Source organism: Salvia hispanica, chromosome 4, assembly GCF_029641045.1.
Source record: "Salvia hispanica isolate PSC_SH4W2 chromosome 4, Shi_PSC_v1, whole genome shotgun sequence".
In the NCBI taxonomy this organism is placed as follows: Eukaryota; Viridiplantae; Streptophyta; class Magnoliopsida; order Lamiales; family Lamiaceae; genus Salvia; species Salvia hispanica.
Window position 1 is genome coordinate 52,947,981 of NC_142695.1, and position 27,140 is coordinate 52,975,120.

At 36.0% G+C, this 27,140-nt stretch overlaps 3 protein-coding genes and 3 pseudogenes across 3 annotated transcripts; 2 read left to right on the plus strand and 4 right to left on the minus strand.

Moving 5' to 3' along the window:
* The first annotated feature begins 448 nt into the window (after positions 1–448).
* On the plus strand, positions 449–6,658 carry LOC125195383 (laccase-14-like; annotated as a pseudogene).
* Positions 6,659–13,103: 6,445 nt separating this feature from the next.
* On the plus strand, positions 13,104–15,703 carry LOC125197447 (laccase-14-like). Its single transcript, XM_089057493.1, has 5 exons — positions 13,104–13,249; positions 13,331–13,575; positions 13,920–14,048; positions 14,134–15,060; positions 15,389–15,703. The coding sequence occupies exons 1-5, from the start codon at positions 13,140–13,142 to the stop codon at positions 15,550–15,552; spliced, it is 1,575 nt and encodes a 524-aa protein (XP_088913619.1). The 5' UTR covers positions 13,104–13,139; the 3' UTR covers positions 15,553–15,703.
* Positions 15,704–17,061: 1,358 nt separating this feature from the next.
* On the minus strand, positions 17,062–19,699 carry LOC125195384 (putative laccase-9; annotated as a pseudogene).
* Positions 19,700–21,013: 1,314 nt separating this feature from the next.
* Positions 21,014–21,667, minus strand: LOC148929419 (uncharacterized). Its single transcript, XM_089070286.1, has one exon. It carries the CDS (start codon positions 21,614–21,616, stop codon positions 21,014–21,016), a length of 603 nt encoding a protein of 200 aa, XP_088926412.1. The 5' UTR covers positions 21,617–21,667.
* Position 21,668: 1 nt separating this feature from the next.
* On the minus strand, positions 21,669–23,185 carry LOC125195385 (uncharacterized; annotated as a pseudogene).
* Positions 23,186–23,332: 147 nt separating this feature from the next.
* On the minus strand, positions 23,333–25,332 carry LOC125206474 (uncharacterized). Its single transcript, XM_089056842.1, has 5 exons — positions 25,073–25,332; positions 24,571–24,984; positions 24,063–24,427; positions 23,448–23,971; positions 23,333–23,392 (listed from the first exon to the last, which is right to left on the minus strand). The coding sequence occupies exons 1-5, from the start codon at positions 25,330–25,332 to the stop codon at positions 23,333–23,335; spliced, it is 1,623 nt and encodes a 540-aa protein (XP_088912968.1).
* Positions 25,333–27,140: the final 1,808 nt, after the last annotated feature.

The following is a 27,140-nucleotide window of genomic DNA, read 5'->3' on the forward strand; positions in this document are numbered from 1 at the left end:
AATTATTTCTCGAAAAAATTAAATAAAGATATATTTGTTTCAACTCCACAGACCACGGGCACGCAACACTACACAAGTATTAATAAATATGTAAATTAATCAATCACACGTTAAAAAGTTGTATCATTTTAATATACTACATAATTAATTAAAAGCAGATCTCAAAACACGTTCAAAAAGCACGTCCTGGTAATTGAAGAAAGAAATTTGTGCAATTGTTTGACTCAGGATCCGAAATTAAAGCGGATTGATAATAATTTCTCAGTTGTAATGATTCGAATCTTGTAATATAGATTGGTAAATTGTTATGACAACGAACAACGTGTATAACATGACTCACTTGATTCACTATAAACAACTATATAAAAAAGTCTTATAAATGGACAAATTTGCAACAAAATCTCAACTCCACAAAAGGGCACACACTACTATACAAAGTAGACAAAAAATGTTTTCACATATGAAGTTTTTCATTCTGTGCTTCTTAGGTCTTGTGTTTGCAGAAGTTAATGCAGTGCGATTCTACAAGTTTGAAGTAAGTATATGTTTCCTCATCAATGATAGTGTTCTAGCTGGTGCTTTTGTTTCTATTTCTAATCTTAATTGTTACCTAATTCAGGTGGTTAATTCTGCACACAATAGGCTATGCACCAAAAAGACAATGCTCACCGTAAACGGACAATTCCCGGGACCAACGGTATATGCTATGTAACAGCCCGCCCTCCTAGGGTACAATAAATGCGGCGACTGCTACCAAAACGGACTTAATAGAATTTAACATAGGCTAGGGTTTCATTTAAAAAGGCTTGACCTAAGTATTAAACGAACTATCAGAGTCGCAAGTCAATGGTTTAATCAAGAGAAATAATGAAGGATAAGTACTATAAAGTATGATCAAAACTTAAGGGTTCAACAAATCCCAATGATACCACAAGATGTCTCAAGATTCTAAAACGAAAGGAACAAGTGCAAAATATCCGAATAAAACTAAAGTGTTTCAAAGAAAATTCAGCGGAAACGACCAAGAGAAAGTGCAGCTATGTATGAAGACACAACTACGCTTGAAGTTCAAAACATCCATCTTAATTAGTTAATATGCTCAACACCCCCCGCCGCTCGTCGTCGTTCAACCTGCACATAAGGAAAACACATGCAGGGCTGAGTATTTTGAAATACTCAGTGAACTCGTTGCCAAAACATTTTATAAGTTATGCTACCCTTACCATAGTGAACTCGAGGTTTAACAATTATCAAAATAAATATTCAACGAGTATCACAAAAATATTTCCATAGACTGGCCAGTCAAACAACTCCCCACTTTTCTCATCAATTTCCACAATCTCAACATTTCCATGGTGCGACGAAAGTGTGGCCACACTTTTCGCCCACGAGACCGGCCGACTAGCAAGGACGGCTCCCGATCCCACCGTGTACACAGCCTGGTAGGGTTTGCGGCCCTACTCAGACCCAAATTCGTTTAAACATATCCATAGCCCTATAGCCCAATGGAGCGAACTCTCAAACTGGGCATCAGGGGCACAATATCACAACAAAACAGACATAGGCATGACATAACAGTTAAACCACCCTTATCTCTCCACATTCATAAATTTGCACATAAAAGAGTTTAAGAGTAAAGCCCACCTCGACTGCTTAGATTTCAAGTATGTTCTTTCCCTTGTTATCCGGCTTCGCAACCGAGGTTTCACCTTCTAATCACATAGGCATATATCACAAATCAGATTCAACACAAACTCCTAACTCATGCATGTCTCAACGCTTTCCCTTTTCCCACCGATTTATCTTAGCATCATTAATCAATCAAGGTCATGTTCATCGCATAAGTTCCATTCGCATCTCAACTCTAGATCTAACATCAACATGTCACACATGAGTATTTTGCCAACATTTACACAACACACACACACGCAACACACACATACACACACGCCACACACACACCCGATGCACGCACACACATACATATCTTCCATATCTCCTTTATCCCACTTTCACTCAAACAAGATGCATGAGAGTTCAAGAATACCGATTAATCGGTTAGAAAGAAGAGAAATCTGTTAGAAAGAAGAAGATTAATATAAGAATACCTTTTTGAGAAAAACGAACGGTAGAAACTAAGTATTAGACTCGGTTCTTCAAGATTCTTGGATCAAACTTCAATTCTTCTTCAAAAGATGACAAAATATTGGAGAATAGAAGAAAAAAATGTAAAGAGTGAGAGAAGAGAGGGAGGCGTGTACTATGGGTGGGGGGCGAAAATTGTGGGGGCTAGGGTTAGGGGTTTCTCTTATTTATAGTGTTCAATAAGATCTTTAGGTAAATAAAATAGAATATTTGGTAAGATTTGATTCTCCAAATATTGTGGAGTAGGGAGGAAGGAATAACAAAAATAAACTAGGGTATCAAGCATGGAAATTTCAAAATATATGGCTCTTAATTAGCCAAGATTTTGTTTTGGTATATTTTACGGAGTAGAATAAAATATCACGGAGCAAAATAAAATAAAAATTCTCCCATTGGAGAAAGGAAAATAGGCGTGTAGTAGGCCTTTTAAATAAGGAATGGATTTTTAATATTCACTAAAATAAGATATGACAAGGTCTCTTGAGGTATGGAAAGATTTGGTAGAATATTTAAATTCTAGGTATGGAAGGAAATCAAATAAGGGATCAATAAAAATAAAATAAATTCTTCCTTCCCAAAGATAGGTGATTTTCGAAAATCACCTTAATAATAATATGGTTCGATTTTTCCCATTAAGAAATAGGGAAATAATTGGGTTTTTGATTTAATTTGGATAAATATCCCAAGAATTAAATTAAATCCGGAAAAATAGAATTCCCTCTCCAAAGAGTCAAGGGTTCGAAAATTCAACAAGGAAAAATGGGGTTATAGTATTTATGGAAATTTCCCAATATTTTCACTCACCCTTAAACAAATAATTCACCTCATAATTTAATTAATCACATGCCACATCATATAATCAACAAGTTTGACTTTTCAAACTTCCAACGCAAACCCTAGACTTGACTCGGTCAAAGAAACTCATGCAATAAATTCACCCATCAAATAAATTCTCGTCTCCCACGTCATCAATAAAATTCTAGGGCTCTAAAAATTAGGGTTCGAAATTCTAAGATGTTACATGCTAGGAGGGGAGATCTTGTCAAATTCGATATTGTTAATCGATCCGATCAAAATATATCTATCCACTGGTAAAATTATCCTATGATTTTTATATGATATGGCAATGGTGGTGAAATAGTGCATTGTAATTATAGGCATGGAGTAAAAATGCCGAGATATCCATGGTCGGATGGAGCTGATTATGTGACACAGTGCCCGATTCAACCTGGCAAAAGATTTACGCAACGGATGATCCTCACGGACGAGGAAGGCACATTGTGGTGGCATGCTCGTAGCGCTTGGTCGAGAAATTCTGTGCATGGCGCCATTGTCATTCTACCTCCGGCAAGGGAGACTTATCCTTTCCCCAAGCCTTATGCTCATGTTCCCATCATCATTGGTATGGTATCTCAATATCTTTATACATATTTGGATCCATTGATAAATTCATTGAGACCATGCCTAATTAATGAATTTGAAATGCTAGATCTAGTGGTGGAATTCTAAGATTGAAGATGTCTTTAAGGGATTCCTCGTCGGTGGAACGATCCCGAAACTTCTAATGCTTTCCTCATCAACGGCCAACCAGGCGACTTGTATCCATGCTCTAAACAAGGTAAGATTTAGTCTCACAAGATCAAACCAAGTTGATCAATAATAAAATTAATTACCACTATTAAACAATTTATTTATTTATTTTTGGTGCAGATACCTACAAGTTGCAAGTGGAATATGGGAAAAGGTACCTAATCAAATTAATTAATGGCGTGATTGACAACATAATGTTCTTCAAAATTGGCAACCACGACTTCACCGTCGTCGGCACTGACGGCGGCGCCTACACGAAACCGCTACGTACGGATTACGTAGCGATTTCGCCTGGTCAAACCCTAGATTTGCTTCTAGAAGCCAACCAGCCGCCGAGCCATTACTACATGGCGGCCAGAATATACGCCAGTGCCCGCCACTGGAATAATCGAGTATGACGGAAACTACACGCCACCTCCGTCACCGGTGCTTCCATCCTTCCCTGAATACAACGACTCGGCCGCATCAATCGGCTTCACAGACAGCCTAAAAAGCCCAGGCAACAACGTGGACGTTCCAAAGGAAGTCGACGAAACCTTCTTCTACACTCTTTCGGTGAACCAATTTCCATGTACTAATCCGTCGTGCTCGGGGTCCACTAGGCTGCTCTCGAGCGTCAACAACGTGACACTGATACTTCCAAAAACTGTCGACATTCTCACAGCTTATTACAAGGGAATCAGGGGAGTTTACACCCCTGATTTCCCTGACTTCCCGGCCTCCTCTTTCAACTACACGCAAGGTACGCCGCTGAAAGAGGAGAGTCGGTCTGAATTCGGGACCGCGGTTCGTATATTGGAATATAACATGACGGTGGAAGTGGTGTTTCAAGGAACCAATCTCGGCGGAGGCTTTGAGCATCCCATGCATTTACATGGATACAGCTTCTACGTGGTCGGGTCCGGGTTAGGGAACTACAACAGGATCCGGGACCTGCCTAACTAAAATCTTGTCGGCCCGCCGTTGATGGAGAACATCGCGGTGCCAATGAAGGGATGGACCGCTATAAGATTTAAGGCCAACAATCCAGGTATGTAGCAAAAGATGTGGGGTTTATAGACTAAATGTGCTTTTTTTATTAATTGACTAGTCTTTTGAGATGAGTTCTGACGTTTTTGATATGTAATACGTTGCAGGCAGGGACGGAGATAGCACTGGCCAAGCCGCCACTCCAGCGGGGGCTTGGCCGGTGCCGGACCCAGTATCCCCGCCCTGGACACCATCGCCGCGCTCTGCACAATCCCTGGCCGCCATCGCCGCACTCAGCAATTGTGCGTGTGAGATTGGGGAAGAAGATAGCCATACTGGGCTTTATTATAATTATATGTTAGGTTGAGCTTGGGTCACTAGGGTTTAGTGATTGGAATGAAAGCCCAAATTTATAAGTATCTAATTAATTACTAGTATATTAAATAGTACAATAATTTATTGAGCTTCACGTTATTAAGAAGAAGATGCAATAATAAATATTCTCTCACTGTCCACTTTCCAAGTTTACACGCACCATTTTTAATTTAATATTTTTGTGATCTTCTTCCTAATATTATAGTGTATACTTTATTTAGGATATTTCTTTAGTCTCTTTTTTTATATTCATCTATTTTTCAATATTATGAATATTTATATACTACTCCCCTCGTTTCGCCATAGTTGAGTCATTTTACCATTTTGGAAAATTTCTTCTTAGTTGAGTCATTCCATATTTGATAATTTTTTTCTCTTTCTTACTTTACTCTCTCTTACTTTATTCTCTACTTTATTCACTTTATACTTTATTCTCTCTACCTTTTTCTCTCTCTTATTTTTTTTATCTATTTATTTAACAAACTCAACATTCATTTCTAAAACTTCGTGCCCAAAAGTTCCGCTTCAACTATAACGAAACAAATGAAGTACTTTTTTATACATATTATTATGTCATAATGTAAGTTTTGAGACCATTACATCCTTTTTACTATAAAAATATTGATGGTAAAGTTAAAGACGTCCTCTCTCTCGCATGTACTTTCTTTGTTCCTTGTTAATAGAGTCATTTCTTTTCAGCGCGAAGTTTAAGAATAGTGTGTTAAATGGATGGTGAAGAAAGTAAGAGATATAAAGAGAGAATAAAGTAAAAGAGAGAATTACTTTTTGCCAAAAATAAAAATGACTCAATTAACTTGGAACTTCCCAAAAATAAAAGTGACTCTATTAACATGGAACGGAGGGAGTACTATATTAGAAGTACATGTAGAGTATTCAAGTGATCCAAAAATAAGTGAAATAATTTTTCAAAATTTTTTTGATAACAAGACTATAAGTTAGTATAGTTTAAAGTCATGAGGATCCGTCTAATACAATTACATAATTTAACGGCTCCTAAAAATTATAAAATACTATTACAAATAAATTAAATATTTTAATACTCCATCCGTCTCGGATAATTTGTCTCATTTTTCCATTTCGGTCTGTTCCACATAATTTGTCCCATTTCACTTTTTATCATTTTTGGTAGTTGACCATATATTCCACTAACTCATTTCTACTCACATTTTTATTATAAAACTAATATATAAAAGTAGGACCCACATTCCACTAATTTTTTCAACTCACTTTTTATTATATTTTCTAAAACCCGTGCCCGGTCAAAGTGGGGCGAATTATCCGGGACGGAGGGAGTATTATTTTAAAATTCAGCACCCGCTTCCTTAAAATTCTAGTTCCGTCCCTAGTTGCAGGAGTATGGTACATGCATTGCCATTTTGAGCGACACGTGAGTTGGGGAATGGCAGTGGTGTTCATTGTCAAAGATGGGGAGCGCCCCAACGAGAAGATGCTGCCGCCTCCGGCGGATATGCCACGCTGCGGCGGCGAAGTCTCGTCTCCTCCTCTTGTAATTGGTGAACCTGATACCACAATGTGGAAAAGAGAAGATGCTGAATGATTGTTCACTTCATTTATAAGTTGTATGTTTATTTGCTTTATTTAGATTTATGTGAGTTTATAATAACGATTTTAGTTATATTGGACATAATATCAAGGTCGCTTGGCTTTCTCAACTGTGCTATAAATTATAACTACACTAGCTTTGCCTTGAAATGTGTGTGATTATTAATTATATTATTGATTAATTATGAGAGAGGTGTTTACCGAGTAACAATATGTGAGGATTACAAGTAATGATTAAAAATGACTCTAAAACGATAAAATACACAATTTAAAGTGGTTTGGAAACCCTATGAAATTAAAAGAAAATAAAATAAAATGAGATTATGGAATTTAAGAAAAGCCCAAACAATGAGTTATAAAAATAAAATCAAGTGTGAATTCAAACACATGACATTGTCATTGTCATCAACGTTATCTGATGTAGCTTGCATCATAAATCCTACATAAATCAGAGATTGTGTACTACCGTCCCAGATTAAGAGTCACTTTTTGCTATAAAAGTCCGTCCCAGTTTAAGAGTCACTTTTAGAATTTTCCATATTTGGTCATACAATTTTACCCCATTCTTCATTAAAATTACATCAAAATGCCATTACTACATTAAAATAAACCAAAACAAAAATCAAAAGTCAAAAGGGACCCACCTTCAACCAACTCTACCATCTCACTTCATTTATTACACACTCTATCATCTCACTTCATTTATTGCGCACTCCACCATCTCACTTCATTTATTGCACACTCCACCATCTCACTTCATTTATTACACACTTCAACTCTTTCTTAAAACCCGAGCCATAACAATAAGTGACTCCAAATGTGGGACGGATGGAGTATTTGATTTGATTCGTCCCTTGAAAATAGAATGTTTGAATACGATATAAATTTTAATGTTAAGTTTGTAAAATATGAAAGAGAAAATATAGTTAAAGTGGTATTAATGCAAAAAAACTTTATATTATTATTAGGCCATGTTTGGTTGGCGGGAAAGTAAAGTTGGCAAGGAAAATGATTCCTGGGAAAATGAATCCCAGGAATATGATTCCTGTAACTTTACTTTCCCGTATTTGGAAAATATCAAGATTTTAAATTTATATTTAATTTAAACACCAAACTAAAAATATACTTATTATTTATTTATTTATAAAAAAGAATAATATTATAAAATTTTAAATAAATTATTCATTACAAATAATAATAACTATTATTATAATTATATTTATTATTACGATGGATAGTTTAAATATGGATTATCCATCGTAATATATAATAATATAATTATAATTATAGTTACATGGAGTATTATAATATTCATTTATTATAATAATAAATATAATAATTATTTATAATTATAATATTTATGAATATTATGATTGAATAAATTTTATAAATTAAAATTGCACTATGACTTTATTGATTAATTATTAATTTATTATTTATTATAAGATTTATATTATATAATTATATTTTTTAATTATTTAATAAATTATTATTACTATTATGAATTATTATAAAATATAAATATAATTATGATAATTTTAATTATAGTATTTATTATAGTGAAATTAAGTATGATTTATAATTTTAAATTATTTTTTAAACATTGTAATTGTTATTATTATTATTATTATTTATCATTATTATTATTATTAAAATTACACTATATTGCTTAAATATGTAAGAATCCTAAAACTAGGAAAAAGAATACCTAAGAAAAATTAGGATTCAGAATCCTGGAAAGTTGTACTAACTTTCCTTGTTTCCGGATTCTGATTACTTTCCCAGTTTGATTAAAAATTAAAACAAACGCAGGAATTTAAAATTTAAGGAATCAGATTACTTTCCCAGACAGAATCCTGACAATCAAACATGGCCGTGTATAATGATTGAATCGCACTGCTCTCCTTTTATAGATCCAACGATCTGATTGTGTGCATTTAATCATCATTAATTAATCAAGTAGTGTTGTGTGTAGTAGACTAGTAGGTAGAAAACTGATCGTTAACATCTCTATATGTTATTCAAGACATGTGTTTGGTAGTAGGTAGAACATTCTTCTTGAATATCTCGATTTTTCTCTCTCGCAATTGATGACAACATTCACATTATATAGAGTGTGTTTGACACGTGAATTAATACATTAAGATCAATTAATGTATGCACTTTTCACGGTCACATTCACAACTCATACCTTGAGCACTTCAATTACTTATAATTTTAAGGGGAAAATGGTGGAGATTGAACTCTAAACTTATGTGCTAAAATAAATTTTTTAAAGACTATATTCCATTATTTTGGTGCACTCATATCTAATTGTTAGAGGCAAAAGAAAAAACTTGTCACAAAAGACTAACATTGTTAAAGGAGAGAGCTTATTTGGCCTATAATCCTCGTATCAGTTATTTATAGGCTAGTCTTCATTGGTCAATGCTAGTTCTTTTGCCAGACAACTATACTGAATTCTAGTCACGACTAGTTCTTTTCCTAGACCACTGCTCCATATGCCACTATTTTGAATAGTTGGACTTTTCAATGAGGCACTAACATAACACATTAGCGAAACAAGAAAACTCGTTTGAAAAGACTATTAGAAGAAAATTCATTTCATCTATAAATCACATATAAATTAACTTTAAAAATTACTAATCCCTTCGTCCCACAAGAATATGCACTATTTCTTTTTAGTACGACTCATAAGAATATGCACTTTCAAATTTTAGAAACTAATCCCTCCCTCTGCGAATAGGAGTCTCGGTTCATAATTACCACAAATGGTAAAGAGACCTCACATTCCATTAACTCATTTCACTAACAAATCATTTAAAACTAATATATACACGTAGGACCCTTATTCCACTAACTTTCTTCCACCCATTTCTCGTAGCATTTCTTAAAACTCGTGCCGAAAACAAATGAGACTCTTATTCGCGGACGGATGGAGTATTTTCTATCTATTAAGGTCGGTCCAATTCTCCAGTAACAATACTTTAATTAATTTTTGTTTCTACTTATCTCCTACTTTATCAGTTGTGAATTAAAACACGTGCCCAAAAGTGCATATTCTTGTGGGACGGATCGGGAGTAGTATTTAATTTGTTTCTTCAACTCTTGTGTGGAAATGATTTAATACGATATTTTATGAATATGATTACACCTTTGTCCATAGACTATATATAATATTTTTCAAGTCTAGAGAGTACTGACATACAAAACGCAAAGTTTAGGGACCATTTACATAATTACTGTAAAATTAAAACACAGAAATGCAAATAATTTTTAACGTGAGACATAATAAGTCAAAACTTCATAATTTTAAATATTCGTTTTGAATCATTTTATACTCCTACAATTCTGTGAATTAATTGGCAATCTTGTCCTTAAATTTATGTGCAAGTCTTGTATTGGTCGTACGTGTTGATCGCAGTGGCAAGTACACATAACACACCAGAGGGTACAACGTTCCTCGATTGATTTTTTTTTAAAAAAAAATTGTACTCCCGGTATAAAAAATATGAACTATTTTCTAATTAGTCTATGTGAAAAATATTTAACTTTTCAATTTTGGAAATTCAACTACATTACTTATAATGTGGACCCTACTCTCCCCTAACAATATTTTCATTTTTCTGCCTCTCTTTTAGTTTACAAATTATTCATTAAAATGGGTATCCAACTATAGTATTCATACTTATATTGATAACCTATCATAATTTGAGGATCGAATTGCAACTGGACAGATTTTATAATTGCATATTGATTCAAGTTCAGAACTTGACTTAAATAGGCCATAATTGCCATAGTCCATTCTTGCAGCCTAATATTCTCTTGAAATTGTGACTTTGTTGTTATAACTTGCACATTATTTGCATAGAATGATAGAGACGATATATAACGTTTTTACCTATAAGATATTTTGTTCTATTAAATACATTTTCCAAAGTATTTGTTCCTAATTTCCTTGGACATGTTCGATGTATTCTAAATCTAAACAAGAGACTACGTATTACCATAAGTTCATTTCTTCAAAAATTTTGTGAATATGGTAATTCAATTTTAAATGTTCAAATAATTTCTCATTAGAATAACTTACACTAAAATAAAATATTACTAAGTAATACTCCCTCCGTCCCACAAAAGATGTCACACTTTCTTTTTTAGTTTATCCCACAAAAGATGTCACATTTTCCTTTTTGGAAAAAGTTCTCTCTCACATGAATATAAAAATTATATTTTCTCTCTCCATTTAACATACAAAACAAAACCTCCTAAAATCTCGTGCCGTCCCACAAGTGTGACATCTTTTGTGGGACGGAGGGAGTATTAAGTACTCCCACCGTTTCTTGCTAATAGAGACACTTCTTTTCGGCATGGAGATTAAGAATAGTGTTTTAAGTGAACGGTAAATAAAGTAACAAAGATGAAAAGAGAATAAAGTGAGAGAGATTTACTTTGAAAGAGAAATGACTCAGTTATCTTAGAGGTTCCCAAAATAGAAAAAATGACTCAATTAACATGAACGGGGGTGTATTAATTAGTGTTACGTCGGTAAAAAGTAGTTTAAATTTCTATTTCTTTAAACGTTATATATCATCCCGTTTATGGCGTTTGATTTTCTTGTTTTGAGTTTCATTTTTTACTCATGTTTATTATGTGTTTACAAGAAAGATAATTACAATTTGTGAAATAAACAGAATTGAATTTCAGATTGTGTCACATGTTAATAAGATCTATGTATGGATATTGGAATTCTGACTAAATAAAGAAAACAAATTACAAATATACAAACAAACACAGTACGTACAAGTCCACACGATAAGATCCAGCTAAGATATGGCCACATGGGTACAGTACATCAGATTTCATTCATATAATCATATCTTACTTGTTGATTAGTTATCACTATGATCAGAAAATTGGTAGTACTACTTTTGACTTTTGTTAAATATTTTGTCAATATTTATGTAGCTGTCTTTTGCTGCATGCAGTTACAATTTAAACGAGCTTATACTATTCCCCTCCCTAAACGAAATAACACCCTCAATTTAAAGTTTAATTTACTTCTTTTATTATTATTTTCTATAATTGAACTTTACACTACATGAATCCCTTATGTTCAAATTTCATTATAAAACTAATACTCCCTCCGTCCCAGATAATTCGTTCCAGTTTTCCATTTCGGTCCGTCCCACATAATTTGTCCCATTTCACTTTTACCATTTTTGGTAGTGGACCTCATATTCCACCAACTCATTCCTACTCACATTTTATTATAAAACTAATATATAAAGGTAGGACTCACTATCCACTAACTTTTTCAACCTACTTTTCATTACAATTCTTAAAATCCGTGCCCGGTCAAAGTGACCCGAATTATCCGGAACGGAGGGAGTAATATAAATAAAACTCTCTAGCTATACACTAATTTTTCCCGTCTTCATTTCTTCACACAATCAAACAATTTCTTAAAATCGTTGTAAAGTCAAAATGGAACTATAAATCATACACGCATAGAGAAATAAATTTCTACAACCTATAAAATTCATTTTCAAGCCTTTAGTTTTTTGACCCCATTAATTTTGTTTACTAGATTCGTCATGCGATATTACTCTGTAGAATAAAATGTTTTGGGAGAGCATGTACACACACAGTACTCGATCGACAATAGGCAAGAACACTGTGTGTCTGTGCACGCTTTTGCAAATTTCTGCTAGCCGTTTTTTTTTTAAAAATAAAAGTTACTTTGTTAAAACTTACTGTACTAAAATATTGAAAAAGTAGTCCAACCCAAGGGGTGTGGTTGAGTGGCATGAGACTCGTCCATCCTTAACCAAATGGTCAGGAGATCGATCCATACTTTTGGATATGAATCAACTTTAAATCCTTGGGCCGTGGTGAATAGTCACTTAGCCCGCCATCAGAGCCCTTGATAATTAAAAAAAAAAGAATAAGAAAAAAAAGGACTAATCCAGTCAATGACTATAGCGTTGTGTAACGTGTGAAGTTGTGAAAAATGAAAATCGAATGATTACTCTGAATATCGATCAAGTTTTCTCCAATTTCAACTATACTTAAACCGATTTTTTATTTCAAAAAATAGAGAGGGAGCCACACTTTCCCACGTGTGAAGTTGTGAAAATCGAATGGTTACTCTAAAATCAACTATAAATATCGATCAAATTTTCTCCAATCTCAATTATACATAAACCGATTTTTTTTCAAAAAATAGAGACGCAGCCATACTTTCCCCAAAAAGAAAATATTTTCGGCTATGAAGTTTTTCTTTGTGTGCTTCTCATGTATTATTTTGCTGGGAGGCATGACACCGGTCCATGCATTGGTTCATAGGTTTGAAGTAAGTTCCACATCACTAATATATGGAATCTGTATTTTTTGTTCTTGTAATGTTTAAATTTTTAGAAAACCCTATTTTGCAGGTGAGAAGATCATCACACACTAGGCTATGCACCACCAAAAGCATGCTAACGGTGAACGGACAGTTCCCGGGACCAACTATATATGCTCGAAGGGGAGATGTGGTCTTAGTCGATATTATTAATCTCTCTGATCAAAATATAACCATCCATTGGTACGTAAAAATACATAAAATGCTATTATATGAGTACTATAAGAAAACCCTAGTTAATTAATTATTGGTTCGTAAATTCAGGCATGGAGTAAAAATGCCGAGATACCCATGGTCAGATGGCACCAACATTGTGACGATGTGTCCTATCACTCCCGGCAACAAGTTTCGACAGAGAATGATTCTCTCTGACGAAGAAGGCACAATATTTTGGCACGCTCACAGTGACTGGTCTCGGGCTACTGTGTATGGCGCCATTGTCGTCCTTCCGCCCACCACGGAAAGTTATCCTTTCCCCAAGCCTCATGCTCAAATTCCCATCTTACTAGGTACTCCATCCGTTCCATAGTAATAGGGTCATTTTGCCATTTTGGTACGTTCCATAATAACAGAGTCATTTCTCTTTTTAGTAAAAGTCAACACATTTTTTCACACCTACTTTACTCTCTCTTACTTTTCTCTCTATTCATCTCTCTACCTTTTTCATTTTCCACTTTATTGTCCCTTTACTTAACTCACCTAACACATTTGTTTTTAATCCTCGTGCCAAAAAGAAACGCCTCCATTACTATGGAACGGAGTGAGTATGTCATAATGTGACATTTGATGTCAGATTTATAGACCAAATTGAGTCTGTGTATGTCTTGATAAGCTAGTCTTTTGGGATGTGCAGGAGAGTGGTGGAATGCCGATATTCAAGAAGTCTATCATAACTTTATTGCTGAGGGGCGCGATCCCGCGACTTGTGATGCTTTCCTCATGAATGGTCAACCTGGGGATCTGTATCCATGTTCAGCACAAGGTGGATTAATAAATCAATTGATATGATGTTTACAGACTAAATGAACTCTCTTTCTTGACATGCTAGACTTAATTTTGACCTGCAGATACATTCAGGTTGAAAGTCGAGCCAGGCAAGACCTACCTTTTCAAATTGGTGAGTGCAATGATGAACTACATCATGTTCTTCAAGATCGCCGGCCACAACGTCACCGTGGTAGGAACAGACGGTTCCTACACGAAGCCGTTGAACACCCACTACATCGCGATCGCCCCCGGCCAGACCATCGATTTCCTCGTCGAAACCAACCAGCCGCCGAGCCACTACCACATGGCTTCCAGAGTACACACGGAATCCGACCACGTCCCGGCAACCGGAATCCTCGAGTACGTCGGGAACTACACCCCGCCACCGTCGCCGCTGTTCCCCTCTTTCCCGGAATTCAAAGGCTCCGTGAGGTCAATCTATTTCAGCAACAAGCTCCGAAGCTTAGCCGACGATAAACACCCCATTGATGTCCCAATCAACATCACAGTAAACCTCTTCTTCGTCCTCTCCATCAATCTGTGGCCGTGTGGGACGAATTCGTCGTGCTTGGAAGACGACAGGCTCCAGGCAAGTATAAACAACTTCTCGATGATAATGCCGCAAACAAGCATTCTAGAAGCTTACTACAAAGGGATAAGAGGGGTTTTCACGCCGGATTTCCCAGATCGACCGGAAAGAGTCTTCAATTATACACAAGTTAGTTTGGAGAAGAATGAGTCGCATCCGCATTATGCGACTGCTGTGTATATGTTGGATTATAACGCGACTGTTGAAATCGTGTTTCAAGGAACTATTCTCAGGAGTGGAATCGATCATCCCATCCATTTACATGGCTACAGCTTCTACGTCCTCGGCTCTGGATTGGGGAACTTCGATGGAGCCCGGGACCGCCCTAACTTGAACCTCGATGATCCGCCGTTTGTGGACACCACGGTCGTTCCGAAAAACGGATGGACCATTATAAGATTTAAGGCTAGCAATCCGGGTACTATTTGTCTCATTTCACTTTTTACAAACCCAACATTTTATTATTTAACTTATTTTACTAATATTCGACTTTCTCTGTCCCAAATAATGGAGTAACATTTTTGGGATGACAAATAGCTCTAATTGGCTATTTTATCGAGATGGTCAAATATAGAAATAGAATAGTGTCTATAGTTATGGAATGAATTGAGTATATAAAGATGAGACCTATGTTTCACTAACTTTTTCCGCGTTCAAAATTCTTAAAATTAACCCAAGTGACAAAAAGTAAGTTATGTAATTAGGAATGGAGTGAGTGCTAAACTTGCTAATGTTTCATTCTACAGGAGTTTGGTTCATGCACTGCCATTTCGAGCGTCATCAAACTTGGGGTATGAAGATGGTGTTCATCGTCAAAGATGGTGGTCGCCCCAACGAGAAGATGCTACCGCCACCGCCGGATATGCCGCATTGTGATACGCCTCCTCTAGAACTATTATTTAGGGTTTGAATGTTTTTATATGTTCAATACATGATTGAAATAATTTTTCAGGGTTTGAATGCCATTTATGCTATGTATATTGCTTAGCTAGGGTTTCAATAATCTTGTATTTTTGAACTTGTTGTAAAACGATTGGTATTTGTTGGGTAGCATCCCATTTTTAAAGTAATTGAGTTCTTGTTCTGTGAACCACATCAAACACAATATGGGTATATTAAACTATTCAAAGTATTTAATTCTAAAAAAACTATTTCAATTATATTCATAAGAGTGTCCACAATAGGTGTGCCTCGGCAGCCGCCGTGGCGCCCTGTTGCAAACCGTAAGCGCCGCGGCGGGGTGGAAGAGCCGGATACCCAGCGGAGGCGTAGGGCGCCCGGCAGCGGCGGTAATATCCATAATTTTTAGAGTGAAAAGAATTTCTAAAATTAGAAAGTGCATATTCTTGTGGGGCTGACTAAAAAGGAAATAGTGCATATTCTTGTGGGACGGAAGGATTACTACTTTTTAAAGAGATAAAAATCGAGATGCAATTACTTGCGTTGGAAAATTTTAAAAAATAACAACAATTTAAGACCCAAAAAATTGTTTCTAAATTAATGATAAATTAACTTAATTTTTTGGTTTGTTTAGAACCTTTTCATTTTGATTCTCTAATTTTAGTTGTAACACTAACAATAAAAGCACTTTTTAAAGCTTTGGTGGAATATTTAAACACGTAAATGTTAGTATTAAAAACGTCTTATTTTTTGTGGTAGTGATAATTTTTATTTATCTAGTAAACAAAATGATTCAGAACTCCAACCCTTTTCCAAGGTTCAAACCGTCAAAGTTTGTTGAATATCGAACACCAAAATTACAAAAAGTTTGTTTTTTATTGGTCCATAAAAATTGTCACGCTATACCCGTAGCGTAATGGTTTCGTACAATTAACAATATTCACCACATTTATAATATGGCACTCCACTAATACATTATCAACCATTTTATCAAAACTCGTTTTATCGACAATGGATAAATTCATTATTAACAGAGGGTATGCAATAAGAATTTATCATTGAAAAATAATGGTGAATAAGATAAAAGACGGTGATAAATAAAATATTTACAAATGATACGATAGAATCATAGAATGCCATTTTTTATTGAGATTATAGAGATTCTTTTTCTTCTTTATTTATTTATTTATTTTTAATAGGGAATAAGAATTTTACAGATTGAAAATACTCCATAAAATTGTTCTACCGTTAGTTTAAAAATGTTTGAAAGCCATTTTAACGGACCCAAGCCTGTAAATAAGGTAAGACAATTAAAGGCTCACAATATTACTACACTCAACAACCATAAGCTCAAAAGCCCATCTAATGACACGTTTTTTCCTTTTTCAATGAACCCATTTATTTTAGAGGCCTAACTTGTGACATGGATTTGAAATTCATGAATATAGTAATTTATAATATTAGCACAATCCAAAAAGCCCTCAAACCAGACAATAAGCTCAAATAAATCTATATAGAATTATTCAGCATCTTCTTCTGTCTTATCCATTGTTGTATGAGGATCACCAAACACAAGAGGAGGATATGACATTTCACCGCCGCAGTGTGGCATATTCGGTGGAGGCGGCAGCATCTTCTCTTCGGCTCTCTCCCCGTCCTTGACAATGAACACCATTCCCATTCCCCAGCTCAGATGTCGCTCGATATGACAATGCATGTACCACACTCCTGGAGTTAACATAAATGGATGTGAGTAGGGGCTAGATTTTCATAATATGCTTATTACTTAAAAATATAATTTTAGGTGATTTAGATTATTATTATTACTAGGGGCTCTCATATAATGATATAGTAGTATACTATATAAAATATGAGCAAAATATAAAACTTTACAATAGAAAAAGAAATTAAAAATTGAATTTAATAGGGGCTAAATTAAAGCCCCTTGCTCATTCCATTTTTTTCTATTTTTTCCATTTATCATTCTCTATCGACTTAACACACAAAATAATTACCTGGATTGTTAGCCTTAAATCTTATAGCAGTCCATCCCTTTTTGGGCACGGCGATGTTTTCCATTAAAGGCGGGTCGACGAGGTTATACTTGGGTGGATCCCGGATCCTGTCGTAGTTCCCTAACCCGGACCCGACAACGTAGAAGCTGTGACCGTGTAAATGCATGGGATGCTCCTCGCCTCCGGCGAGGTTGGTCCCTTGGAACACTATTTCCACGGTGGTGTTATACTCCAACACACGAACGGCGGTTCCGAACGGGGACCCACTCTCTTCCCGCAGGAGTGCACCGTACGCATAGTTGAAGGAAGAAGGCGGGAAGTCGGGGAAATCAGTGGTGAACACTCCCTGTATCCCTCTGTAGTAAGCTTGGAGAATGTCGATGGTTGTCGGGAGCAGCATCGTCACGTTGTTGACGCTCGAGAGAAACCTCGTGGAATTGGAGCAGGTGTTGCAGGGCAATAGTTCACCGAGAGAGTGTAGAAGAAGGTTTCGTCGACTTCTTTAGAAACGTCCACGTTGTTGCCGAGGCTTTTTAGTTGGTCAGTGAAGCCGATCGACGCGGTGGAGTCGTTGACTTCAGGGAAGGATGGGAGCAGCGGTGGTAGGGATGACGGAGGCATGTTTTTCCCGACATATTCGATGATTGCGGTGGCGGGGGTGGTGAGAAGACAGTTGTGCCGCTGGCGTATATTCTTGCGGCCATGTAGTAACGGCTCGGGGGCTGGTTGGCTTCTAGAAGCAAATCTAGGGTTTGGCCCGGGAAGAGCGCCGACCACGGTGAAGTTGTGGTTGCCGATTTTGAAGAACATGATGTTGTTCATTGCCGTGTTAACCAATTTGATTAGGTATGTTTTCCAATATTCCACTCGCAACTTGTATGTACTCCCTCCGTCCCAGATAATTCGGGACACTTTGACCCGGCACGGATTTTAAGAAATCTAATGGAAAGTGAGTTGAAAAAGTTGGTGGGACGTGTGTCCTACTTTTAAAGTATTAGTTTTATAATAAAATGTTTTTAGGAATGAGTTAGTGGAATATGAGGTCCACTACCAAAAATGGTAAAAGTGAAGTGGGACAAATTATGTGGGACGACCCGAAATGAAATATTGGGTCGAATTATTTGGGACGGAGGGAGTATCTACATAAAATAGTACTCCATTGCTTAGCACTCCCAAACAATGTGAACCCTAAACCCTAAATATACCTTGTTTTGAGTCGCCTGGTTGGCCATTGATGAGGAAAGCATTAGAAGGATCCGGGTCGAGTCCACTACTACGGAATTTCTTGTAGATTGTTTCAACCTTAGAATTCCACCACTCTCCTGCAACACTCCATGCTCATTAGTTATAAGAGAGGTTTCATCGTAAAACCAATTGGCATTTGAATTTTTCTCTCTTTATCTCGTACTTTCGACGCAAAAAAGAAATCAACATATGAATATCTCAACAGATAATGAGATGCCATACCTATTAGGATGGGAACAAGAGCATGAGGCTTGGGGAAAGGATAAGTCTCTCTCCTCGGCGGTAGAATGACAATGGCGCCATACACAGAATTTCTCGACCATTCGCAATGAGCATGCCACCACAATGTGCCTTCCTCGTCGGAGAGGATCATGCGCTGGGTAAAGTTTTTGCCAGGTTGAATTGGGCATTGTGTCACGTACTCGGTCCCATCCGTCCATGGATATCTTGGCATTTATACTCCATGCCTACATATAATAATTATCACATACATATAATTTTACTAATGCTCCGTTACCAGATATATGATCATCATAAGATATACTCCTATATACCAGTGGATAGTTATATTTTGATCGGAATGATTAACAATATTGATTGTGACTAGATCTCCCCTTCTGGCATATATGGTTGGTCCCAGGAGTCGCCTGTTTATGGTGAGCATGGTCTTTTTGGTGCATAGCCTAGTGTGTTCAAAATTTACCACCTGAAACAAGTTCAAATATTTAGACCAAGTTTTTTCTTATAAATAGCAAAAAGAGGGGAAAAAATACCACCAGTATATATTATACTTACTTCAAATCTGTAGAAACGAACTGCAGCATTAACTTTCGTTACACCTCCAAGCACAAGACCTAAGTAGCATAGAATGAAAACCAGCTTCATATGTGAAAACATTTTTTTTTTCTATTTTGAGTAGAACTAAATGCCCTTTTTGAGATTAAAGAGTTGTCCTATACTTATAAGGTTATTGTACGCAGCAAAATCTTCATTCACTACAAAAAAAATTTTAGAAAGAGTGTGTGTGGGTATATGAGACTAATTTTTGTTTTTTTCAGATTCAATCATTTTAATAATGGAATTATTTATTTTATTAACTCATTGCCTTCAGGTATCATTCCATTCTTCACATTAATGTTTGAGAATGTGGATCGGCTATATTTATTTTTCTTACACCATGCTATAGTAATTTAGTGGACTTCTCTTAAATTATACTACCTCCATCTCCCAAATTTTGACATAGTTTACCATTTCGGTCCATCCCTGAAAATTTGACACACTTCACTTTACCATTTTTGGTAGTGGACCTCATATTCCACTAACTCATTCCTACTCACATTTTATTACTCCCTCCGTCCCAAGATAAGTGACTTGTATTCCTTTTTGGGGTGTCCCACTATAAGTGACCTATTTCCATTTTTAGCAAAAAGTCATCTTTCTTACTTTATTCTCCACCTACTTTATTCTCTCTTCTCTCGTCTACTTTTCCCTCTCTCATACTTTACTCTCTCCACTTTAACTTATTTAAATATCATTCCTTAAATCCCGTGCCCAAAAGAAGTATGTCACTTATCTTGGGACGGAAGGAGTATAAAACTAATACTTTAAAAGTAGGACCTGCATCCCACCAACTTTTTCAACTCACTATCCATTACATTTCTTAAAACCCGTGCCGAGTCAAAGTGTCTCAAAATTTGGGGGACGGAGGTAGTACTTACTAGTAATATTTCTACTTTACAATTTAAGAATGATGTACTCCTTATGTCCTATCTCAAGTGATTGACTGTTTTTTCATACATGTTTGGAGAAACTTATTTACTTTCTCGCCACTTTGACTATTTATTATATCTTCGCAAAACAATAGTTAAAAATACATTAATAACTTGAGTTGGGACGGAGGTAACAGTAACTTTTAGCAAGGGGTACTAACTTTCTACAACTGAACCAAGTAGTAGTCTATCTACCGGCAGTTTTACCTAACTAGTGTCAACACCCGAGCTATGCACGGGACATAAGATTTTTAAAATATGTGTAAATAAAGATAAAATTGTGCGACGTCCGATGAAAAAGAGATTAGAAGTAAAAATAAATATATAAAACAGATAAGAATATAAACAATATGCAAAAAAAAAGGCAAAAAAAAAATAATTACAGGCTAAATAGAAAAAGACAAAAAACTCAACAAAATACTATATACAAAACAGTAATAGTTCATAAATTTTGGAAAACCTCTTTGTAAACAACATTAACAGTCGAATCACCCCTATTATCATCATCCTCGTCTTTACAGACCAAAATCTTCAGACCTGCGCGACTCGTGACTCGAGATATAGCAACACACAACTGTCCATGACTGAATACTGGTTTTCGTAGGAATAACCCAACATGAGCCAAAGATTGACCTTGACTTTTGTTAATGGTCATTACATACGACACAGCCACAGGGAATTGCCGTCGTTGTAATTTGAACGGCAACCTTGGATCAGAAGGAATTAAAGACATTCGAGGGATCAAAACTTTATGCCCAACATTATGCCCAGCCAACACTTGAGCCTCCAGAACATAATCACCTAATCGTGTAATCAACAATCTTGTGCCATTACATAATCCGTTCGAGTGATCTATATTCCTTAGGAGCATAACAGGAGTACCAACTTTCAGCAACAATTCATGATTAGGTGTACCTGAACACTTCAAGTTGTTCAAAAACTCAACTGAATGTAGCGCAGCTAAACCACCCGATGTCGAATCTGAGTGAGCAATACTATCGGAGCTCATATCAATACGACCTTCAGACTGGTCCAACGACATCATGAATTGATTAACCTCGTCAACAATCTCCAACGTCGGAGCAAGTATAGCACGATCACGCAAACAACCGCTCAACTCTTCGTGATTCATATAAGAGGGATATATCTTGGAAACAATTGTTTTCAAAGGATCACCAGAATCAGACAAAACAATGTCAGAAGGAAGACCAATAGACACTTCACCGTCATTTGGACCACCAAGAACACCATCCCCTATTGAAGCAACCCAAGAAGAAAATTCCTTCAAACGTTCCGCTTCATCACATGATGCAGCACTCAACAGTCTCATATTTTTCGTAAGCCTCAAAACCGTACAATACTTCCAAAGGTAAGAAGAGTTGATAACAACATTCACAACATCTTGCCTACTACCCTTTGGAACAACAGGCAAGATTTGCCTAAAGTCACCACCAAAAACAACAGTTTTTCCACCAAATGGTTTCTGCATACTACCCTCATCACATACACGCATGATATCTCTAAAGGTCCTGCCGACAGCTTCAATCGAATGTTTATGAACCATCGGAGCTTCATCCCATATGATAAGCTTAGCTCTAATAATGAGTTCAGCAAGCGCGCTCCCAGGTTTTATGTTGCACATAGAATCTTCATCAACAATGATGGGAATCTTAAAGCGAGAATGAGCTGTTCTACCTCCAGGCAACAATAAAGAAGCTATGTCACTTGATGCCACATTTAAAACAATTTCACCCCTCGAACGAATCCCGGCTGACAAAGACTTCCATATGAAAGTTTTACCAGTACCTCCATAACCATATTCCCCCAGCATTTGAGTCAACGGATGACATAATAGTATTATGAACATGAAGTTGTTCATCAGTAAACTTAGAAAGAAAGTCCAAATGTTCTCTTCCCAAAGTTTCACGATCATAACACAACTCATCGCAAATCAATCTATTTTCAAATGTTTCAAAAAACTCAGATTTCGGATAAGGCATACCCTGGAAATTTTGCAAACTTTTACCAATATTTAACAACAACTTCTCAATCTCCGCCAAAGCAAAATTTTGGACATCCTCGTCGCTCAGCAACAACCCTACAATAAATAGTAATTTATTATTATACTAAACAATATTATTTAATATAGAAAAAAATTACAAAAAGTAAAATAACTTATATAAAAATTACCTGGAAGACTTCTCAATTTTCTTTGATTATACAAAACATCTTCAGATAAATATTTCCAACAACTTCGCCAAACAAAATCCGGTCTAGAAATAGAATCTGAAGTCAACAAACTAACAAATAGCAATCTTATGGAATGGGCAGATGACCAAAATGATGCCTCAATAATTCCATCAACATATTCCTTATCATCGTCCAACAATCCAAAAGCAAAACAGGCATCTCGGAATGTATCATACTGAACACCATTCACACGCCTAATGTCTTCATACGATGTAGCTCCTCTAACAATGTTCAACAAACATCTCAAATAATAGATATCACCAGAACCAGGAGGAACATAAAACAACCTCCCAATGGAGAAACGTTGCTTTCTAGGTTGCCAAATGATCTGTTTTCCAGACAAATTTGGTAGGAAATTCACCATAAGTGAGATCACGACCCTCGGAATAAATCTTATTTGCATCCATCCAACCCAAAAACTTACTCTGATGAATCGTATTCCGGTTCAAAACATTATCCAATCGGTCTCTCTCATCAAATATAACGCTCTGCTCATTAGGAAGGTGAAAACTCAGTCTTTCAACAGACGGATCCTTATACTGAACTTCAAACCCCAAAATTCTCCAAGCAGCTTCACAGGACGAAATATATCTACAATCATAGTACAAACTAATTTCATCCTGTACTTGATCAGAACCATTTGGGCCAGACTGGAAAAAAGATGTAGTCACGCGATCGTGACCTTTATTTATGTACTTAAACAAATACTTGATGGATCGCGATTGATTGCACCACTCGACATTTACATGGCCACCATATTTCATAAGTAGTGCACGATTGTGCGGAACAATGTATCTATTATCCAAGGGCACCCCATCTTTCATAATAACACGACCACTGTCTCTACGTCGGTAAACAGGATAACCGTCATCATCAAACGTTGTGGCAACAACAAATTTTTTCGGAAAGTATTTTGAACATCTTCCATTCCGCATGCAAGGAGAAGATTTTCGAACAACACCACATGGTCCATGCACCATATACTCTTGCACATTCTTAAAATAGCCCGGATCAGATACTGGATCAGGAATCTCAGCAGAAATAATCTCATCAATACGTTGGGGCCGAGGTTGTTTATCCTCATTGCTTAAAAAAAGCAAAATGTGTGAATGAGGCAAACCACGCTTCTGAAACTCAATTGTATACACCACTGCAAAAATTTTACAAAAAACATTTATCAAAATACTAAACTATAAACTTAAAATATTAACCTAAAAAATATTCAATAAATGTTATCAAACCTGCTTTCACAGCTCCAAAAAAATTTTTGGTTTTAAGATCTCTTACAAAACTATCCAACTTTACTTTAAAAATCCTACACACAATATCAGGACGATCATCTGATTTTAAGCCCCTGGATGAAAGAAATCTAACAATCTCTGGCCACTTAGGATTACACATAAAGGTGATAAACAAAGATGGGTAACCAACCCATCTACATATGGCCATAGCATCTTGGTAATTCTGGATCATATATCTTGCACCACCTACAAAACTGGATGGCAAAATGATTCGTTTGCCATGCATAGAACCATCTGTATCACCTCGAAGTACAGCCTCTGCCAAACCACTATACATTTCGGCACGCATTTTTTTCTGCTGTGTTCTGACAAACAATAAACGTCCAGTCTCAACCATGGTATAAGCATCAACAACAAATTGTTGGAATAATCGCCGACCATACAAAATAATAGAACACTCATCCAGCCTATCATGCAATCGGTATGAAAAAAACTCTTTAGGGCTAACTCTCTTTCTATTGCCCGAAGAAGTGCCAGATCCTGATAAACCAATCTTTTCACTATATTGATCCTCGCCGTAAGCAAAAGTAAAGGATACTGTAGTGCAAGATAAGAAGGATGCAATTCATCAATACGCTGCAATCGACCAGATCTATTTTCAACAATAATATCCCTATCACCCAAGGCTTCATCAAAATCACCAACCACAAGAACAGCAATATCAGAAACAGTAGGTAGGTTATAAGTCCTACCATCCCTACCTCTCTTGCCAAGCAATCTTAAACTCACATTCGGGAGATTTTCTTGATTAATTTTTTCCTTTACCATTCGGAACGTTTTGACTAAAACATTTTCTTCATCCAACATTTTTTGCAGATCAAACACTATTTCCGTATGAAGATTGTTGACCTCACTATTCCCCCTGAAAAATTTTATTTGAATCAAAACAAATTGAAAAAAAATTTAAAAATATAATCTATACAAATTAGGTCCGAAAAAAATAACAATACCTCACAGACTTTATTCTATTGTTTATCTCATTTTCCGTATCATATATGTACAGCTGAGCAAACTTCGGTTCACAGCCAACTTCTGGCAATAAACTACCCATTAAATGGTAATTTTGCCCATGCAAACGAAATACAAGTGGAGAATTACCAGTATTCACGCTATTATCAACCTTACCACCCAATGACGTAAATCCAAACATAGAATTGTATGACCGAATATTTTTCAAATAGTGAGCACTCTTCGAGTTATTAGAGAACATCAAAAGAGACAACGCTTGAGGAGGAGGTAACATATTAGGAATCTTGATTTTCCCATTCATACAACAACCTGAATATCTTGGATTATGCACATTACTTGGTTTGCCAATACGTTCCTCAAACCAAAAAAATGCACCACAATATGAACAATTAAATACACCATCACCAATGTCCCAATATTCTACAAAATAAAAAAATATTCTTTTAATAAAATAGAAATATATTAAAAGTTAGAATTAAAGAGAATTTCCAGAAATAATTTTCAAAAATAAACCATCAACGATAAATATTATTTATTTTTTCAGAGGCCACACAAGCAATACCTCCGTCATGATTTACAACAGACGAACAAATGATACTTTCCGATCCCGTGAGCAAAGAAGCTTGATCAACCTCAATACCACTCATAGCTATAGAACTTTGAATAGATTCACCAACATTGGCTACAAATAATGAAAGCCAAAAAAAAGGAATAGCTATGTTATAACAACATAGTGTAAATAATTAAATTTATGATGGACTAAACTAACATAATATTAAAAAAATAAAGAAAAAGACTAATTTCCACAAAAATAGTAAGACAACTAAAATATAGAACCATGTAGATAACAAATAATACCATTTAATAATTGTCAAAGATTCGTAAATAAACGTTAAAATATTGATTCCAATAATTTTACAATTTTAATCCCGATCGTGATACAAATAACACAACATTCTATGGTTTGACAAAATTGATGTCCAAATAATTCCAAAAAAAAAAATTTAGGGAACCGATTGCAACAGAACACATTTCAAAAAGTAAAATCCAAAATCAAACATATGAATATTTAGTTTTAGTATACTAATATTTAGTTAATAAACAAATAACCGCAAATAATAAAACTAAGTAGCCCGATAAATATAACTCTACAACCCAATTAAATTTTTAGACACAAATAACACATACAACACAACCCAACTAAATTAAATAACAAACCAATTTTTAATAGAGAAAAGCCCAAAACAAATAAAAAGGCCCCAAAATTTTACCACACAAATTAATATAAACTATTTTATCAATATCAATGCATGTTAATAGTTAAATTAATTAAGCTTAATATATAATTGAAATTTAATTAAACATAAGATTTGACTTAATAAAATAAATCTTTTCCTTTATGCTATCTCCTTCTCTCCCTCTCGAAGAAACCCTACACCGCCGCCTCCATCATCGTCCGCCAACCCGACCCCGACCACCTCCGCCACAGCAAAATTCCGACAAACAGAAACCCAAACGAAACCCTACACCGCCGCCTCCATCATCATCCGCCAACGCGACCCCAAACACCTCCACCACAGCAAAATTCCGACAAACAGAAACCCAAATCCCTACAATTTTAATCCCCAACCTCAGGGGGTTCTAGATAGCACAGATATTTACCCCAATCGCCGAGAACGAATGATGGGTTATGAGCCAGGATTTCTTCACAAACACGTACTCACACCCAACAACACACTCCCAAAATAGTAATAAGATCTAAATGCGAGAATGTAGGGGGAATTGGAATATATTGATAACGAAAGCTCAGAAAATGACAATGAAACAGTAGAACAAGTTAACTAATCCCTGGGATCTACGATCCTTAGGCCAAGAACAATCACACATTAGACATGCTTAACAAGGTAGTGGTCCCCTTCCTTTTATAGCTTCACTTGCCGTCTGCCACGCCTCCTCTCCGTGAATAACCACCAACGTCCGTCTCCCTCTGTTATCAGCACACGCCCAGCACACTCCTCACACCACACGCCCTCCCTTGAATGCCAAATC

What these genes read in the sequence shown, in the direction of transcription:
- LOC125206474 (XM_089056842.1), bottom strand. Translation starts at nt 25,332, where the DNA reads ATGTTCTCTAATAACTCGAAGAGTGCTCACTATTTGAAAAATATTCGG. An exon ending in AATAGAATAAAGTCTGTGAG is followed by an intron (nt 24,985 to 25,072) that starts GTATTGTTATTT and finishes AAAATTTTTCAG; the next exon opens with GGGGAATAGTGAGGTCAACA. An exon ending in GCCCAAATGGTTCTGATCAA is followed by an intron (nt 23,393 to 23,447) that starts GTACAGGATGAA and finishes CGTCCTGTGAAG; the next exon opens with CTGCTTGGAGAATTTTGGGG.
- LOC148929419 (XM_089070286.1), bottom strand. Translation starts at nt 21,616, where the DNA reads ATGATGTCGTTGGACCAGTCTGAAGGTCGTATTGATATGAGCTCCGAT.
- LOC125197447 (XM_089057493.1), top strand. Translation starts at nt 13,140, where the DNA reads ATGCTAACGGTGAACGGACAGTTCCCGGGACCAACTATATATGCTCGA. An exon ending in TCAAATTCCCATCTTACTAG is followed by an intron (nt 13,576 to 13,919) that starts GTACTCCATCCG and finishes TGGGATGTGCAG; the next exon opens with GAGAGTGGTGGAATGCCGAT. An exon ending in GTATCCATGTTCAGCACAAG is followed by an intron (nt 14,049 to 14,133) that starts GTGGATTAATAA and finishes TTTGACCTGCAG; the next exon opens with ATACATTCAGGTTGAAAGTC.